Source organism: Protopterus annectens, chromosome 7.part0 (genome assembly GCF_019279795.1).
Source record: "Protopterus annectens isolate FY-2018-M chromosome 7.part0, PAN1.0, whole genome shotgun sequence".
Lineage (NCBI taxonomy): Eukaryota > Metazoa > Chordata > Ceratodontiformes > Protopteridae > Protopterus > Protopterus annectens.
The window spans coordinates 461,692,538-461,712,687 of record NC_056739.1 but is presented as its reverse complement, the minus strand read 5'-3'; the positions used below and the strand labels follow the sequence as shown (position 1 = coordinate 461,712,687).

At 40.6% G+C, this 20,150-nt stretch overlaps 1 protein-coding gene across 1 annotated transcript in view; it reads right to left on the bottom strand.

Moving 5' to 3' along the window:
* LOC122805983 (vomeronasal type-2 receptor 26-like) overlaps window positions 1-6,004 on the bottom strand; it is a 111,758-nt gene extending 105,754 nt beyond the window's left edge. The window contains exon 1 of the mRNA XM_044076222.1: window positions 5,849-6,004. Within this exon, the coding sequence (XP_043932157.1) occupies window positions 5,849-6,004 (156 nt within the window). The remainder of the gene's footprint in view (window positions 1-5,848) is intronic.
* Window positions 6,005-20,150: the final 14,146 nt, after the last annotated feature.

Here is a 20,150-nt window from a genome sequence, read left to right as displayed (position 1 = left end):
TCACACTCTGCCTGTGATTGGCTTGGCAATGGTGAGGGGCTGCTTGGCCCAGCCCTATGCTGGTCCTGCTGCAGCAATTTTCACAGAATCATATTATGTAGCATAGCACATACCATGACAATTTGGGTACATGTAGTTGGTGAGTACTGCAAGGCTCCACCAGATGTGTCCAGGCACCGGAACCGTGATTTGAGCAGCCCAAACACACGCTCAATTACATTTCATGTTTGTGCGAGTGCCTCATTATGGCATTGTTGTTCAGGTGTATCAGCCACGGCTCCAGTGCATAGCCAGCATCCCCCACTAAGTGACCATGTGGGATGTCCCCATTGGCAAATGTCTGGTACAGTTGCGTCAGATGCCAGATATGGGAATCGTGGTAGCTTCCAGGGCAGCCAGCACACACATTCATTATTATGCCCTGGGCATCACACACGACCTGGCAGTTGATGGAGGGGAAGCCTTTGCAGTTAATGTAGGCCCTACCCCGCTCACCGGCTGGTGTTTTGATGCGTATATGCGTGCAGTCTATTGCACCCACTACCTCAGGGTATTCTGCTATTTGCTGGAAGAGATGCATATTGCTGGCCAATAACTCACGGGAATTGGGGAAATATACATGCTCACTGACATGTGCTGACATGGCATCCAGGAACTGGTGCAGTACCCTGGATGCTGATGCCTGTGATATCCCCATCATATCACCAGTTGGTCTCTAGAAGGTACCTGTTGCTAGTATTCTTAGGCCAACACATACCTTGGTTTCCACTGGGATGGGTTCCCCTCTGTTGGTTCTGTGTGTGAGGCGTGGCCTGCACAGCTCAACAATTTGCTGCAGGAGATCTCTGTCCACTCTATAGTGCTCCACTATCTCCAGCTCATGTAACCCCTGGTAGGTGACCCTGGGTCTGTACACTCTTCTCCATCTCCTCACTGTGGGTTGTCTGGCAGCATTTGCATAGTCACCACCCTCAGCAAGTTGCATATGTCTCCTTATAACAGCTATGGCAGCCCCTAGCATTTTTGGTCTGAGTGAAGCTTTTTCAATTTTCACTTCTAGTAGCTTACTCCTCTGTTGCAGTGTCTCTTGAGAGAAGCATTCTGCACTGTTATTTGCCAAATTTTTAAGTGCTGGGCTGGGCTACTGTTCTGCCTGTGTAATTGCCTGCTTCTGATTGTTTTCACTTGCTAGCTCTGCCAGTAATTTCTGCTAGCTTCCTACTATTTCCCATGCTTCCTTTTTCCCTTCTGTTTCCTCAGGGGTGAGCCATGTGCATACCAGCAAAAACACGCTCACAGTGGCTAACACGCATGCATACATGCCTAGACGGACTAGAATCTGCTTATTCGGGTTAAAACACGTGCACACCAGTGCAAACAAGCATACAGGTGTTTAAACAGGCTCCTCCATGCGTATTCTGCCTTAAACGCACGCACTCACGCTTACATGCGTGCACTCTATCTTACTCGTGCCTACCAGCGCGCATGCACGCCCAGCAAGAAATTTTGGTGTTATCAATCGTGTACACCTTCCATTTCTTGGCTTTCCCATGCCTACTTGTTGACACTCCTCTTTCCATGATGTGTGACTGACAGCTTTCACATGCCACTGTGCTCCAATGAGCTGCATTCCTTTCATACATCCCTCCCGTGATGTCACCTATCTCCTACTCTGTTACTCCCCCTTATCCTACTCCTACACTGCACGGATTGTGTTCATTTTCTATGTAACAGTGCGATTCACTATCCTACCACTCATTTACATAGGATTGCCTACTAATGCTTAGTTACATGTCTTACACTCCGCTTCCCCCCTTAGCATCCCCTACTCGGTGGCCATGTTGTTTTACCCTGCTATTCTCTTCCATTGTATACTCATGCTTTGCATAAACCCACATTTATGGGTTTAATATTTTTATTTTTTGTTTTTTTTTTTATAGTGCAGCCGGTTTGCGCGACTCTGCGCTACGTTTAAACATCGTCAATCACCGAAAAAAAATTATTTTTATTTCATGTTTGCATCAGGATACTTTGCCAGTGGCCACATATATGGCCATTGGCATGCTGCCTGCGACATTTGCAACCTTTATTTGGAGCTGACAAGGCTCCATTGTGTTATTTGCAGAATGGTACTCAGTTATCAACTGAGTACATTTCTGCAGATAACACGGCTCTTACACGGGCAGGTTTCTGCTTCCTGGATCGCAAATTTACCTCATTTGCATGCCTTTCGGCTGCCAGTGAGGTAATTAGCATATCCATGCCCTGCCCATGTAAGAGCCGTTTTAGATGCTCTCTTACACGCACATTCAAGCTGTTCCTGGATCGCGATGGCTGCATGGTGTCTTACACTACTCTTAGACTCCATGCAAGCCATCGTGAATCCTGTAGATAATGTTAAATATTATCTTTTGATGGAGACTGCTATTATAAGTAAAACTGAAAAGTGCTTTCCTTGATTCATTATGACAAATACATTTTTTAAAACTGTTATGGACCATTTAAAAATGCTACATTTTGGAATAAAACTGTACATTTTAATAACCTTCTACATGGACAAAGTATATCTATGCTTACTATAACTCTCATAGAAGCCACAAACCAACACTCTCATAACATCTAGTGGAAATTCCTAGCTACTGCAGATTAATAACAAGCAGAAGGGGAACTGCAATGTACATTAAAAACATACAAAAGGAATAATTCAATTTAATATATATGTATGCATGAACTAAGAACATGTAGCTATATACAATTTCTTAAAATTATTTTTATCTAAACAGATTAAGATAAATTGATTAATTCTAATAATTACTTGTTGGTATGAGTAAATACAGGACTGTAATATCATTAAAGCAGACAGGAAAAAAGATGCATTTAAAACTGTCAGTGTCAGAAACATATTTGTAATTCTTATTTAAATATAAATGCAATTCAGATCAAAGAAATCACTATTTACAGTAAAACATATGCTTATAAGACTTTTTAGATAAAAAATAATTGCTAAATGAATGAAAATACAGTTCAAACAATAATTCTTGAATCTGATTGGCTGTTAGAGTTCAACGAAGAGAAACAGGTTCAGAGGTCATACCTACTTCCTGGAAGACAGCACAGATTGTTTCTCATGAGTCTGTGAGCTAACTGAAGCCTTTAGAAGCTTTGGTTGTCAACATAGTTGTCAAAATTCCATCAAAAAAGTAAGTAGGTGGGAATTTTCTAGTGAAGTGAAGCTTTTAAGCATAACTTATAAAATGATGAATATTTAAAATAAAGGCTCCAGATTACCAACCATACACAGCTATAAGATGTATTAGATAAATGGAGCACATGCAGAAGTTCAGTTAAGTAGTAAATGTATATATAATAATAAAATCTCACCACTTTCTTTTTAATTTAAGATTTACTTTTTGTACATGTGAAGCTTTTCTCCCTGAGCCTCCACTGAAAAAGGACCTGTGTCCAGTCAGAATTTCCCGGTAAACAAATGTAAATAAATAAAAATAAATAATTACTTAACAGTAACACAGTAAGCATTTATCTCTCCTGCAGTGATTAAATACTATGACACTAGGACTAAACAGAAAGGGAAGGCATATACATGAAGAAATAAGTATAAGATATAAAAGAAATATATATAAATATATGAAATGAGTAAGTGATTTACTACCATTTCACTAGTGCTATGTCATGTATATAAAGAGATGAAAGTATAAAATAGTAGTTTGCCATTGGATAAGATTTTGATTTACTTGAATTTTGAGTAATATATATTATTTATAAAGTTAGTGTTGTTGTGGGAAAGATAATATGAGAGAAAAAAGAAGTTACATTACCTTCTGTGTATGATTTCTCATTATTTAGAAGGGAGAAAAAACTTGCATGAAATCTGAAGTTATGTATAATTATTTGTCTCTGGCTTTCTTTTTTTCTTTAATAGTCCCTCATTTTTGAAGCTTGTCTTTTTATGTTCATTGAAGAATCCATGGGTTCAGGTTGACTTAAAAGGTTCTTTTTTTTTTTGGATAAATGTGGATGCTTCATCGAGAGAGTCAAATATTTTCTTTTCTTCTGGCAGGGATATTCTTGCTGGAATACGAGTTGTGCTTTGATTCCTTCCTTTTTTAATGATTTTATTAGAGGGACACATACTCTTCTTTTGGACATTGCAAGGGTTCAAAAGTCGTTGTCAAACCTGATAGTTTGGTCACCAATTTTTAATAGAGCAAGGGACCATGCAGTTCTTAAAAGAAGGTCTTTGTCTTGAGTGGAGATAAATCTTACAATAATAGATCTTGGATGGCTGTTTTTACTGGCTGCAGAAGTTGTAGTTAAAGACTTGTGTGACCTTTCTATCCTGAAGGATAGTGCTTCAGGTAGGTTTAGGATTTTAGGAATCCAAGAAGTCAGGAAATTAATCATATTGTCGCCCTCCATCTGCTCCAGGATGCCATAGATTTTTATGTTGTTTATCCTGGTTCTATTTATTTATTTGTTTATTTGCAGTTTGCCAGGATAGTTCATTGGGCCACAAGGAGCCTGTTTTCAGTGGAGTCCTGGGGAGAAAACCTCCAGAAAAATACAAATACATAGTACACATTGCACATAAACATTACAGATTATCTCATAGGAATACAAAGTAAATAAGATAAAAAAGGTTAACAATGATAGAATACATCAGTATAGTTCATTAAACAGCAATAAAAACACTGTTTTTGTTTTTTTACAAAAGTAGCAGCATGGGGTAACTGTTAAGTAGTTGGTCAAATAGTTCAATAGAGCTGTAGAACTATAGGAGGCAGTGATGATGTATTTAGTTCTAGGAGATGTTGTCTATCTTTTCAATGAGTCTCATGTTTTTTTTTTTGAAGAAGAAAGTCTACGTTTTTCTTTCTTTCTGTTATGGTTTGGAAGATACAGAATCTTCCAAAGCAGCAAGCTGGGCAGTTTGTTGTTAAAGGACTTCATTTAATAAGGTTATTTGTTTGGTGGTATCTTCTTTTATATTGCCCACTTTTAAGTTTAATTTGTCTATTTTACCCACCAAGTCTTGAACTGTAGTAAGGATTGCCTGTATTTCTTTCTTCATTGGAGTATCTTGCTGAGAAAATTTGGAGCTTCTCATCTTCCTTTGTGAATATGGTTTCAATGTCCCTTCTATTTGAAAGTTTGACAGGAAAATATGAACATTTTAGCTTAAAAATTACATCAACTTGTAACTTATGACTTCCCAGAATCTGGTTTTAGTAGTTTCGGGTCTTTGTTCGTGAAATGAAATAAAAAAATCCTGTCAGAATAAAATGAAGGCTGCAGAGCTCAAGAACTATGCTGCTTTCAGCTTGCCATCCAAGCCACACCCCTTGAATGGGTATTTCTGACAGAATTGTTCTTGCTGATATGAAGCACGTTCATCAGTGCAGTGTCTGAGGAGGCCTTAAAGGCTAGGCAGATGTCACCCCTTAACAGTCTATGAGAAACTGAAAATAGGGAGAGTGTGATCTAAGGCAGTCTCATAATTCATGTGTTGGACCACCTGTATTCTTTTGGTAAGGAATTTATGTGGACATCTGAGTTGATACATTATCTTTGCAATTATATACTAAGGGGAGCATTGTACTTAACGACTGGTCTAACAAGGTTTGAGTACAGAGAGACAGTAGCTTCCCTGGACCTGGATGCAATATCCTTACTTATAAGTTGTGCGATATAAAATGACTTCCTAACTGTAGTGGATGCATGTTGGCCAAAGACCAGATCTTAGCCACATAAGTCCTCCGATCCCGAAGTACTGTTTCTATCTTAAGATGTGTTTTGTCAATATTGCAGGTTGTGGGGATGGATAATTTACTGAAGGAGAAATTTCTGCACTTTTTTTGCATTTTAGTTTGAGTCCATGGTTCTTACACCAATAGTTAATTCGTGTGAGACCCTCCTTGAGGATGTTTGTGTCTTCATGGGATTCTGTGATTGCCCTGAACTTGCAGTTGTCTGCATACTTGGTCATCCCCAGCCCATTGGCATGGCTATGTTTTTACATCTGAATTTCAGTCTCACTAATTCTGCCTTCAGTTCTTTGTTTAATGTATTAACCTGAAGCACCTTTACTTCAAACAGGAAAGGGCAAGTGCTCAGCATTCAGCAAAAAAAGAAACTCGAATAGAAGAGCAGTCAGAAGTAATATAACTCACCTACCTAAAAGTGGACTTCCATGTCCTAGTAAAAAGTAAGAAAATATATATATTGTCCTAAAGGCAGACTAGCTAGCACTTCAACAAAAAACAAGTTTGCTCTAATCATGATCTATTATTTAAGAAATGTTTTTTCCTCACACTTACAACAGATAGTACTTTTATATTTGCTTTCTTTTCAGTCTGTTTTTTTAAGTTAAAACTAAAAGAAGCATTTTTAAATGTTTTTTTTTTCATTTGATGGGACTACAGACCAATGTTTATTACCACAAGCCACCCCTAGTATATTTACTAAGATGCTGAAGGGGGATTCACCGACTCAATCTATGAGAAAGAAAACAGTAGTGGTTTTACAAAGGGTTAACAGGAAGGGGGATTCACCGACTCAATCTATGAGAAAGAAAACAGTAGTGGTTTTACAAAGGGTTAACAGGATAAGGAGACCCAAGTTAATGTTAAACCTTTTTCACTCTGCAGTACAGATATGAAGATACTGGCAGGATTGTGGTAATGTTGTTAGACTGGGGTTTGCTGACAACAATGATGCCAGCACAAGCAGCTCTTCTGAAGGGTATGTCATTAGTGCACCATTGAAGGTTGTTGATTAATTTGTTTAGCAGGAGTATATTATAATGCAGAGAGGGCAGTGAAACCTCTATCTGGTATTCAGATATTTTTTGAGATTGTGAACTGAGACTTCCTGTTTATGGTACTAGAACAGCTGATAGTGAAAGAGGCTATTGTGAGAATTTTAAGGGTTCTTTATTACTCTACTTTAATATATATTCAGGTTAATGGAAGTGTGTCAGGGACAATCTAGTAAGGGATTGTCATACAGCAGGGTTGTCCATATTTTAAACTTTATTTTAATTTGAAATGGCCTAGATGCAAAAGTATTGGATGGGATGGGAAGAAGAGGGTAATAAGTGTTGCTTTAGCATTTTTGCTAATGATCTCAAGTTCCTATTTGTGGATGAATGCTGTTGGTGGTTTTGGATATTTTTTAGGACACTGTGAGAGAGACAAGTTTGAGGTATCACCCATAAAAATCAGTGGTTGTTATGCTGGGAATGAAGAAGGGGATCTGGAGGACTGCAAGTGTGCTGTGGGGATTTGATACTTGGAGATTAACTTGTAATTGAGTTTGAAAGATATTAAGAAGAACTGGTTTGAAATGCTACGAATGTTATGTGCTTGCTGAATAGGTACATATAAGTTTCCAAGTGGCAGGACTGAAGTAATATGTCTTATGGTTCTCTCTGATGTGCTCTGTTTATTAAGAGCTGGGAAGTGGGTGTAATGTTTTAGGTGTTTATCTCACAAGCACAAGGTACATGGTTTGATTTTCATAAAAGGGAAACTGGCTAGGCTTAAAATGGCCCACAAGATCAAGTAGCCTAGTATTTGACTATGACCCTATGATATGTGAAGATGTCATGCCCATGCTTTACAACAAGAGAACAAGTGACTTCAGTAATGTAAACCTACAAAGAAAGTGTATGCAGTACTGAATTTACCTGTAATTCTCCTACAGTACTGAATTTACTTTGCAAGCCTTTTAAGAAGCATTGTATACCCTCATACTTATCTTAAATATACAATGCACATGTTTACCTTATTGAACAACTGTATACATATCTTAATGTATTTTATGATAATTTTTGTTTATAATGGTGCTGTAAGCCTATTTCAACAAATGTGTTTCATGTCTGAATGTATACCTGTGCTAATGTCTGTTCATATGTTGTTCTAAGACTTTATATAATGGAGAACATCGATATCTGTGCAGTGACCGAGAGCTGGTTCAAAGCTCCTGAGAGCACTCTAGCACTACCAGGCTATAATTCATAGCACACGTTTAGGCCACAAAACCTGGACTGAAACACGAAAGGTGGAGGTGCGTCCATATTTATCAAGGACATCCATACCTCCAGGCTAGTTGCAAAACACGATGCCTCTGAAATCATCCAAGTGGAACTAACCAAGGGCAAAAATGCATTCCAAATTGTAGTTTGTTATAGATCCCCCACCATAACCCAGGAGCCTCACTCCTCATTTCTGGAGACATTGGAAAAAATGAGGGGTCAAACAAACACCAAAATAATGGGCGATTTCAACTACCCTAACATAAACTGGGAAAACTACTCTTGTAATAACCCCCTTGCTCAATGATTCCTGGAATTTATTAACTCTAACGCCCTGGATCAACTAGTCAACACCCCCACCAGGGGCAACAATATTCTGGACCTGGTCATCACCAACATGGGTGACCAGTGCTCAGTGCCCGACATCAACTCCTCACTTGTTAGATCAGACCATTAACTAATAACCCTAGATATCCACATTCCGACCCCACCCCACACAAGGACACCATCATAAAAAAGTTCTCCAAACCGAACTTCGTGCTACTCAAAACTGAGGTGTCTAACTTCACAATGCCCCTGCAGATGGATACAGTAACATCTGCTGAATCCTACACAAATGCACTCTACAAGAACCTGCATGAGTTCATGGATCGTGCTATCCCCAACAAAACCAAGATGCTATCCTCCAAAAAAAGGAAGCCGATCTGGTGGTTCCCTGCCATTAACAAACTCTACAACAGAAGGAAGAAACTGTTGCAAAACAGAGTAAAAACCCAGGTATGGAGTAACTCACTGATGGGCTTCAGTAAGAAACTAAGATCCTTCATAAAATCTTCCAAAGCTAATTTTGAAAGAAATTTGCCACAGATTCCATAGACATCCACAAGGCATTCTTTAGCTATGTCAAGAACTTCCATGGCAACACCCAGATCTGCATTGAGCTACAACAGAGCAGCACAAAATATACAGAGCCAACTGATATTGCCAACATACTGGCAGATAGGTTCAGTGCAAACGTTCCTCCCCCCTCAGCCCCAAAGGGCCTATAACTATACCAGATGGTTGTAAAGCCCCAGTAATCACAAACACACGGGTAAAAATGGCACTCTATAAAGCCAAAAACACAGCATCCATGGGACCAGACAACATCCCAGGCTGCGTCTTACACAAACTCCAAAATGAAGTAGCCCCCCCACCTAAAATTCATATTCAGTCAAAGCCTCACCACAGGCTATGTGCCCACAGAATGGCGCACAGCAATGGTTATCCCACTCCACAAAGGAGGAACCGCCACAGACCCCAGGAACTATAGATCTATTAGCCTGACAAGCCTGGTCTGCAAGGCCATGGAGCGTATCATCATGAAACTCATAAACAAAGACATTGGTAACTTCCAAACTCTGGATGCTACCCAATTCAGATTTGTAAAAGGTAGGTCATGTCTCCTAAACCTGGTAGACATCTTTGAAACAGTTACTAAAGCCATAGACGAGGGCAAGGTAGTCCACACAGCCTACCTGGACCTTGCTAAAGCCTTCAACACTATCCCTCATTCAGGAATCATAGATAAACTCATCAACCTTAACATAAACCCTTACATCATGAGATGGGTGGCCAACTGGCACATGGACAGAACCCACACGGTAAGAGTTGCAGACTCCAGATTTGACTCCAAACCAGTGACAAGTGGTGTACCCCAGGGTTCAGTCTTGGGACCCCTCCTGTTTGGTATATACTTCTCTGAAGTGCAAGAAAACACCAAAGGTCTATGGCTAACCAAGTTTGCAGATGACTGCAAACTAGGTGCCATTATCGATTCCCCTGCTGACGTAGACATCCTGCAAAAGAGCCTTACCGAGACAGACACCTGGTGTCAACATCATGGCCTCACGCTAAATGCCAAAAAGTGCATTGTTATCCCCTTTGGTAAAAACACGGTACCCATGAATTACCAAATAGGGGGAAGTTCACTTAACACAGAAAGTGTGATAAGAGATCTTGGGACCCAAGTGGATAGTAACCTCTCTTTTGATAACCACATTGCCACAGTGGTCTGAAAATCTTTCTACGTGGCCCACCTAATCACAAAAGGGTTTGCATCTAGAAATAGGAAAGTCATCGTTCCCCTCTACTCATCACTTATCAAACCCCTCATTGAATACAGTGCCCCGTTTGGGATGTACCTCACAAGACACCTACAACAACTCAAGGAGCCCCAAAAGTACATCATCAAGAGGATTGCTGGCCTCAAACAATTGCCCTATGTCAACCGGCTCAAGAAATGCAAACTCTACTCAGTCGCATACCGCTTACTCTGAGGAAACCTCTGTCTGACATACATAGCTATGTCAAACCCAGAATTGCTGGACATGCTCCACTTGAAGAAATCCCAATCTCCCCGAGCCACATGCTGTAGGGACCTAAACCTCACCACAACAATAAATAGGACATGCTGCCGAGATAGATTCTTGTCCCAGAGGCTTCCCATGCTCTGGAACAAAAATCCCATCCACATCAAGCAGAGCTCATCATTAGCATTATTCAAGAAAAACCTTGATAAGTGGATGGGTGATAGGAAGTTCATCCCTGGGATTATGTCTGGAGCACTGCTCGACAGAGGGGCAGGAATTTAACAATACATGGGTGGCTGAAGCCAATAAACTGTTGGCTAGGCTTGCTTTGGCCCTCAAGCCGATAGCCTAGTACCAACCTATGAACTTATGAATGTATGGAGCTTTTCTCCCCGGGCCTCTGCTGAAAAAGGACTGCTAGTCCAGTTGGACCTTCCTGGTTATCAAATGTAAAACAAAAATAAATAAAATAAATCATCTAAAGATAAGTTGTTTCTAGGAATGCAAGATATTTGTGAAAGACTTTTCTGGTGGGAAGTAAAGAGGATGAAGATAATGTCAGATTTTGGCAGACATGCTGCAGGTGTAAATGTCAACCAGAAGATAAAAGACAAGATAGACAGCAGGGCTGGGTAATGTAAGGTGGAAAGACCAGTAGGTTTAGAGACATATGGAATATTGGAGGGCACAATATGTGTGGGAGAGAAGCAGCAGAATTGTGATGGACCACTGGATACACAGCTGGTATGGATGGAGAAAAAAGGCGCAGGTAGATGGAAGGATTTGTATATGGATGTGTAGAAGAGGGTGTTTAAGGATTTTGAGGCCATAGACACACACACCCACACACACACACACACACACACATATATATATATATATATATATATATATATATATATATATATATATATATAAAGAGAGAGAGAGTTTGATGGAGTAAGGGTAGCTTGGTTAAGACATAGTGGGCTAAATGAGTTAATAATTGGAAATAAGAAGAGTCAAGCTGAGAGGATAATGGTCCAGAGCAGAAGATGGTGAGGAAGAAATCATGGTTATAACAGAAGAAGTGGGGGATATATCATGATTTGGGGAGTAGTGTGAAAGAGACAGATGGGTAGTTGGGAGACTGAGATGTGGAAAGAAGAGGAAGTTTTGGAAGCAGGTGCAGAATTTTTGTTGGAAAATGAGGAAGGCATGGCTGTTGTAAAATTTCTGAAAAGCAGTAGCAAGGATGGCATAAAACATTCAGATGGGAGCAGAAGGGATTGCAAGACACAGATATGTGTGTAATGTGCAGAGGAATATAACGTGTGGATACAGTTATATTGTAAGAAATAGGAATGATATAGATAAAGGCACTACAGTTATGGGAGAAGGTCTGTAAGAGAAGTATTGAGGCAGGTGGTATATCTGATTGGTGAGGAAGAAATATGGAGTCAATAACAATGGGGAAAAGGTGGACCTAACAATGGCAGTGGTGTGGATGAAAGGCAAGACTGTAAGACACAGGAAGGAAACAGAGTCTGCTATTGCAATGGTACAGGGGAGAGTGGTACTAGTAAAAAGTAGAGCTGCAGGAGTGGAGAGGTGGAAAGGTGTTTAGCAGCAAACTGGGCTGGATTGTTTCAGGGTGGAGAGAAAGGGAGAGAAAATGAATTGCTTACAACAGGTAGCAAAGAAAAGAGTGGAAGATGAAGGGATTGATTTGGCCACAAATTCCTCTAAGAGGTCTGGTGAAGGATGGGGAAGAACAGGAAGGCAGTTCTTTGATTTAAAGGAGTACAACGGGTTTGTAAAATACTTTCCTCAACTTTTCTGCCATTTTCGTCCCTATTTACAGCTTCCTGCATAAACAAATAAGAAAGCAGCGTTTAGAAAATTTTAATTCCTCCTGAATTCTGTAATCCAACCCTACCTTAGCGTACAGGAATGTTTACACTTTTAAAAACATTCTCTCGCATTTTACTTAAGCCTGCTGGAGTCCCCCAATTACTGATGTCATCACGGCCAGGCAGAGGAAGTATATTTTTTTTAACATTTCCCTCCCCCGAAGTGATATCACCATGGCCGGCCTCTGCTTCTTTGTCAAACCCACCCATTCTTTGATGTCACAGCTGCCTGGTCCTTCCCCCAGCCTTGGAATACTCAAATTTAGCTGCAGGAGGTAGGGAAGTTCCTTTCGTGTTCGTGTTTCTAGTACACAGTATTTTCCAGAAGGAACATGTTTTTCCAAGCCTTGCCTGTATTAGCTTACCCTCGTGGCATGATTTATTTGTAAGTAAACGTTTTTTAAAATATAATTCACGATAGTAGCCGATTAATTTCTTCTGCCTTGCTTTTTTTTACTGAGAATAAGGGTTTACAACGTGTGTGTGTGTGTGTGTGTGTGTGTGTGTGTGTGTGTGTGTGTGTGTGTGTGTGTGTGTGTGTGTGTGTGTAATTTTTTTACACTCGCTAAGCTGTTTTTTTTTTTTGGTTTTTGCAAAACTCACTTAGCTTAACGAGTGTAACAGAAGGGCTAGCTAGATCTTGATCGCACAGTTTTGTACAGTCAGTTTTTAGCAAACATAAGTGACATCAGTCGTGTAAAAGGTGAGTAGTATTGGCAGTTTTTAAAAGGTGAGTAGTATTGGCAGTTTTTAAAAGGAGGATATGCATCTAGTTAGCATGTTGTAACATTCACTTTAAAGGTTAAGGGTTGGTGTTAGTTGCAAGCTTGTGTTAGCGATGCCACCAGCTGAGCGGATTCAGGATTGCAGACCCTTTAAACTGCGGAAAAGTCTAGGTATTTCTTTCCCTTAGGTTAGGTCTAGGTATTTCTTTTTTTTTTTGGAAACTTTTAAGAGTTGGGGGTTACGGGATTGCTTGTATGGCATAAGGAGGGCTGTATGTTTGTGTTTTTTGTTGTACACATTTTTTACGCAGTCCATTATCCTTTTGAATTCTTTTAGCCACAAGAAAACAGGAAGTCGCTACTATTCGATCTAAATTTCCAAACAAACTACCGGTGAGTGCTCTGGGTCACTAGTTACACAACTTGTCCTGCTTTTCCCCCCGGTTAGTTTAATGTTAAAACGAAGAAGACAAATGTTTAAGCTGGAATTATTATGTTTATGATGGTAATACTGGAAAAAGGACCACAGCGTCTTTCGATGATTTGGTTATCAACCTGTTTTGCAGTGATGCTTGATTTAAGGGTGTATTTAATTGATCATTGTCTTTTGCTCTTTTGTTAAATGCATCACTTACAAATAAGTGGATAGTATATAACGAGTGCATTTTAGCATGAAACTGGGGGGCTTATGGACCGCATATTGTCTATTCTCCTGTCTGTTTCTTTGTTTAGTAATCAGGCAACTTTAATAAATAATAAAGGCCCAAATTTCAGCCAGCTATGACCCAAGTGCTGCCTAAAATGCCTCCAAGAGGACTTGGTTGTAGTAATGAAAGTGGCAGTGTGTTTAATGTTTGGACTCCTCAGTGACCATTTTTAGCCACAACTCAAGCTTATGAGAAAAAAGCCATTGGTGTAACACACCATAATGTTGCTGCAAAAATGCAGCATAGTGCTGCGAAAATCTTAACATTGGTAATGCACAAGAGCTGTGAGGACTGAAAAAGTTGTGGCCTTTATTTAATAAATGTAATCTTTATTCTTTGATCAGTTTAGTCCCCCTATGCTAGTGGACTCTTCTCATGGAAGTCCAGAAGTGGTATCTTTACTACTAATGGAATTTGGCTAGGGCATCAAGGAGCTTCCCCTACTTTTTTGGGTGCCATGGGATGTTTTATATCCACCAACTGTAGGAGATGGGACATCTGTTTTAATGTATCATCCAAAGTATGTCTTTTTCACAAAGTGCAGCACCCAGTAATGTTGTACCGCATGGTCAGTGATCCAGTTAGCTGGGACAGAATCTGTAGCCTTATGGCCTTCCTCACCAAAGGCAAGTATGCTACCTGTTAATATCATAGTTCCTAGGTTATGTAATTGTGAGTGTAGTTTGTGAGTTATGTCCAGGTAGTAAAGATCCCTATTGGGTCTCTTCTGTTTGTTGTAGGCATTGTACCAGACCATTATAAGCTTAGCCTGTAAATGTATTTAAATTTAGCTGGGCATGGGGAACCATTTTGTACTGCAAAAGAATAGGTCAGGATTAGTTATTTTGTGGTTTGAGGCTAGATATGTCTCCACTGTAGACTGGCATGGGGAATCATTTTGTAATGCAAACAAATAGGTTTAGTTCTTTTGTGGTTTAAGAGGCTAGACATGTCTTTCCACTGTAGATAGGGGGTGCAGGGAGAGTGCTGCTAGACTGTTTGGATGTTGAGGGTCTTAAACTGCAGAAGATCCCAAATCCCTTCCAGGTGGGAGATTGGCATAATGGTTAAGGTGTTTACCTTACAGATCCAAGGTACAGGGTTTGATTCTCACATGGGGTAATTGGCTAAGTTTAAAATAGTCCATAAGGACAGTTAGCATAGTACTGATCAATAAACAGCTTCAAGAAATCGTGTGCCAAATGTAGTCCTTTATTTCAGGTTTGTAAGATGAGGTTCTTTTGATGCTCATGAAGGAGATGCTTTTTGAGAACGAGGCCCTATTTCTGAGCTACTCTGCAGATATGATGTCTAAAAGGTAAGCACTTCTGTTGCCAGTTGCCTACGTGAAAGTGTCTTATTCACAGAAATTACAGTATTACTGTACATTTTTTCACTTTTGAGACTGTTGTTGCACCCTTGTTAATACTCTAATCCATATTGGAGCAGTTGAACTGAGGAACAATCTCGCAACTTGGTTTTCTGTGAATTTAGTATAGGTCAGGAGTGTTTGTGTGAAGATTTGAAAATAGGATGCCTTGTGGCAAAGGGCCCCAACACAGTAATCCTGTATGGTGCTGGCAACTTTCAGAAATGCCATGTATGAGTCTTAACCACTGGTTAAATAGCTACTGTGCAGTAGTGTTTGGCTTTTAGGTCCATAAATGGTACACGGCATAACAGCTGTCCATGCTTAGGTGGCCATAACAAGGTTTAAGAGGCAGAGCCTAAAGTAAATTGAGGGTCCAGTGCACTAATGAGGTCTGAGCTTTGTTCTGTAGCTTTATGTAATGAGACAAATAGACCTTTTAGTTACCAGAGTCTATGGATGGGGTAACCTTTGTGTAATGGCATTACAGTAGCTGTTTTCTAAGGTTTGGGAATGTAACCTGTGTAGTAGTAGTTGGCCAACCTATGTGATCTAAAATGTGGTCTGGTGTATGTTATTGGGGGGGGGGGGGTGAGATGGCTGAGATGACCTGTCCCATAGTAATTGAGAGGATGCTGGAACTGTAACAATGACTTTGTCTGGTAAGTTGTCTGGCTAGGGCTGTGGGGTAGTTGCACTGTGGGGGTAAAACTTGTACCAAATTTATTGGGTAATAGTAGGGGATATTGAACAGATGTGGACTTTAGGTATTGGAGAATTTGTAGTGGTTATTTCCTGCAGGGGTCATTAGGCTTGTGCAGGTTAGTGCTTCCTGACAGTACACTGAGATGTTTGGTTGGTTAATTGTGTTGAACAAAATTGGTGCTTTTAAAACCAAGTAATTTTTCTTGTCTTGTTGCACAAGCCCCTCTGTCGTAAGGTGTTTAACTTCCATTATATTTGGTGGGATAATGACTGTCCTCCAGAACTATTTCTGTTTATGTGGAACTAGTAGTCAGGTGTAGACAGCAGCTTTAGCAGTGGGGTGGGTGGGAATGTTATAGAAGACTATGCATGGTGGGCTCACCTGGCAGGGAAGTGCATTCAGGGCAAATGGAACCCAAGTCAAATGCACCTGCAGATGAAGCAAAAAAAAAATGTTAGCTGTACAGAATGCTCTGACAACCTTCAAGGACCACATTCTTCCAGGACAACTAATGGTAAAGACGAACACCACCACTGTTATGTGGTACATAAACAAGCATGGGCGTAGACATTCTTACCCCCTCTGCAGACTAGCCATGGCATTGTGGAACACAGCCTTGAGCTACCAAGTGCACCTACAAGCTCAATTCCTGCCAGGAAAATTAAATACACTGGCAGACGGACTAACCAGAAACCTCATGGACCCACATGAGTGGAAACTGGAACCAAGGATTTTCAACATGTTGACAAGCAAATGGAGCAGCCCAGATATAGACCTGTTTGCCTCTCCCCAGAACTACCAAGTGGACAATATTTGGACAAGGACTCGCCACAAACAAGCATGGAAAGTGTATGCTCTGTCCTTCAGCATCAGTCTATGCCTTCCCCCCTCTGCCTCTGCTCTCCAAAGTACTATTAAAATTCAAACAGTACAAACCAAGGATGATTTTGATTGCTCCAGAATGGCTGCACCAACACTGGTTCCCCCTCCTGCATAGTGTCACAATTATCTCCATGGCACCTGCCTCACACTCCTTCCATGCAGTCTCAGCAGGAAAACCAGATTTTCTGCACCCTCAGCTTCCAACACTGAACATTGCAGCCTGGCTAATTACTTAATCTCTCATTTACCATCCCTCAGCAAACCTGTGATGGATATCATTTTAGATGCAAGAAGGCCTAGTACTAGAAAATCTCATCTCACAGGCTATAAATAACTTCCTGGAATGGGTAGTCCTTGACCCGTTTGAACATGCAGTAAGTTCATTAGATATGGGTCTTGGGCTGCTTTGCAAGCCAGGCATAAGGCTCCCCTAAGAAGTCTATACAATACGAAGTATAGCACAGGGATTTCAGTCAGTCCATGTAAGGCACATGCTGGAGGCCCTTTATCTTCTTTGTTAGAAAACTCTGAGGTCTCTCGAATGTCTTCAGGTGCTTAGTACGGTACATACCAAATTGGGCATTATACTCAATTATGGGCCAGATAAGTGCTGAGTACTGGGGGTGGCGGGGGTTATAACTTTTGCTTTTGAAGGGATGACTTCACTAATCAAGTGAGCTATGTGGAAAGCTTCCCTTACAATGGTAGACATGTGGTGGTCGAAGTAAAGGTTGCAGTCAACCTGTGATCCCAGGTCCCTCAATACTTTTTCATTTGGTGTGAACGGACATTGTGCCAAAGGGGAATGATGCATTTCATCACATATCTCCTCTTCTTGAGGTGCTAGATCCCTAAGCAATTCCTAGAAATGTGCTTTCTCTCCAGCCGTCTTCTAGGTCTTCAGCCTGGTCTCTACTTTGAAGTTTTCTATGACCACTGCTTGCATCTGATTGTGGCAACCAGTGTTTTTTACTGTGGGCATACTGTCACTGGGGATGAATTTAGTGACTGATTCTACCCCATTCTCCTTTCCACAAGTCTACCCTAGTTATACATTAGCCACTGTTCTATGCAATCTTGTGACAATATCACATTGTGAACCATGTGTTGGCTACTATCAAGACAGCTGACAGACAGAGGCCTCTCTGACTGTATTTCTACATCCCCACACATGTGGACCCGGGCAGTTCTCATATCCAAAATTGTGTCCTATGTGCATTCAGGTCCACCATTATCAACACCAGTTACTGTTGTCCACCTTTATAAAGCATGGCATTACAATGAATGTGTGTCCTCTCATGCCAACCTCTGTTTCTCAATTCTCTTGGGCAGCTCTTTGTGGTTCCCCTGAGTTTCACAGAATTTATGTTTTCACATATTTATTTAACATTTGTTGACCGGGAATGTCCGAGTAGGTTCCACATAGCCTGTTTTCAGCAGAGGCCCGGGGAGAAACGCTCCAGATGCATGTCTTTGGAATGTGGGAGGAAACCGGAGTACCCGGAGGAAACCCACGCAAACACAGGGAGAACATGCAAACTCCACACAGAAGGCACCCCAGCCGAGAATCGAACCGGAGAACCTCTTGCTGTGAGGTGACAATGTTAACCACTGCACCACTGTGCCACCCAAAATAATCATCCCTGGCAGGTCTTGAACCCAGAACAGTGAATATCATAGTCACTAACTTTAGCACTCAGCCATAGGAGATATAATCTCATCTATTCTAAGTGTGTTACAAGCTTATAAATATGGCTCTTACAACTGTATCATAACTTTATTCTCTTCTGCAGATGTCAATCTCCACTGCAAAATTCATTTTCTTGAAGCTTGTTACATTAACTAAAACATTGGACTACTTATATAAAAAATGTTACATAATTTCAATTTGTGGTAAGGGAAGCTTGAGTCAGTTGGTGTACATGTTAAAATTGCTGCAGGTCAGCCTTGGCTTTTGGAAATGATGGATTTAACAATGGGTGCCAGCAGAGGTGCAAATGGTCATCTGCAACTTGATGAGGTGCTAAGTACATTGGTTTCTGGCTTGGTACTGACTTTCATTGAATTTAATATCTTGGCATTTAAAATGTTCATTGTCTTATGCATTTCAATGTATGTATTTATCTGAATGTACAAGGCCTGGCTTAATGGTTTTGGGGGGGGGGGGGTATGCTGTTTTATGAAACAATGTGTGTGTTGCTTTCAACAGAATTCTGCTTAGTTGTGGAACTCACAGGTCAGACAAACTGTTAGTGCAGCATTTTTTTAATTAAATTAATACTGGTTTTTAAGATTCTTACTTTTTGTAGTTGGTACCAGCAGGATTATAGATGAGTGTCAGTTTTCTATAGGTGACTTAAAATTCTGTTTTAGAATTATAGATAATGGCAAGACTCTGCTGGTGCAGTTGTTCATTAGTCTGTTTCAAGCCAACTGTTTTTTGACTGAGTTACTCACATCTTCTCCTTACTGAATGAGTCTGTGTTACAGAACAACTGCATAATGTAATATAATGGATGCCTAATCAACACGTTATGTGCAGTAATTATCACCTGTATCTGAGCATGCATACCTTTGCAGTAATGAAAGGAAGATCATTATCAAATTAGCAATACTTGTAGTTATAATATATAGCAGTTGCTCATTATCACTTTTCTGGGAAAAGTCACAGCTGCTGTCACTGTGTTACTCACTTCAGTAGAAGTCGTTATCACTTAGATCAATGCACAAGCCAGGTTGTGTTTTTTCTCTGCTTGGAGTCATTGCAAGCCACCCCCCCCCTCATTCTTCAACTTCCTACCCTGCTCCACTGGCATACATTGTCTATAGTTCCTTTAGAGGGGATTTACATGTGCCCTTTCTGTGCATCTTTGTCAAGTGACTCTTCAGACAGTTTTTGCCTCCCCTCACAGCACACAGCTTCTGTTTTCTGCTGGAGTCGTAGGTCTCCTGGTACAGAAGGTGGACACCATCTCATTCTTTTGGAAGCGGGTGTTTCTTTATGCATTCACTCCCCTTCCTCTATTTCCAAAATACCTTTTAAAAATTATACAGGATGCTCCCAAAAATCTTGTTTGTGACTCCCCTTTGCCGGCAACAGCACTGGTTTCCTCATCTGCATCCAGCCCAGAGTAATCAGCACAAGTTACCTCACAGGGTGGATCTAATCACACAAGACAAGGGAACTTTTATCCATCCCACTTATCCACACTTGAAATGACATTGTGGATGATAGGATTTTGATTCACCATTGACACAATTTCTTTGAGGACATGCTGCAAGTTCTGCAGGTGGCTGGGAAACATATGACTAGGAAATCCTACTTATCCAAATGGAGGAGTTTTTCTTTCTGCTGTCTCTCTGAACCTAGACCCACTTGCTCTCGATGCTTCTTTGGTTTTCTTTATTTGGGTGAAACGCTCAATGCTGGTTTGGCAGGTGCTTCTATTAAGGCCCACCTATCTC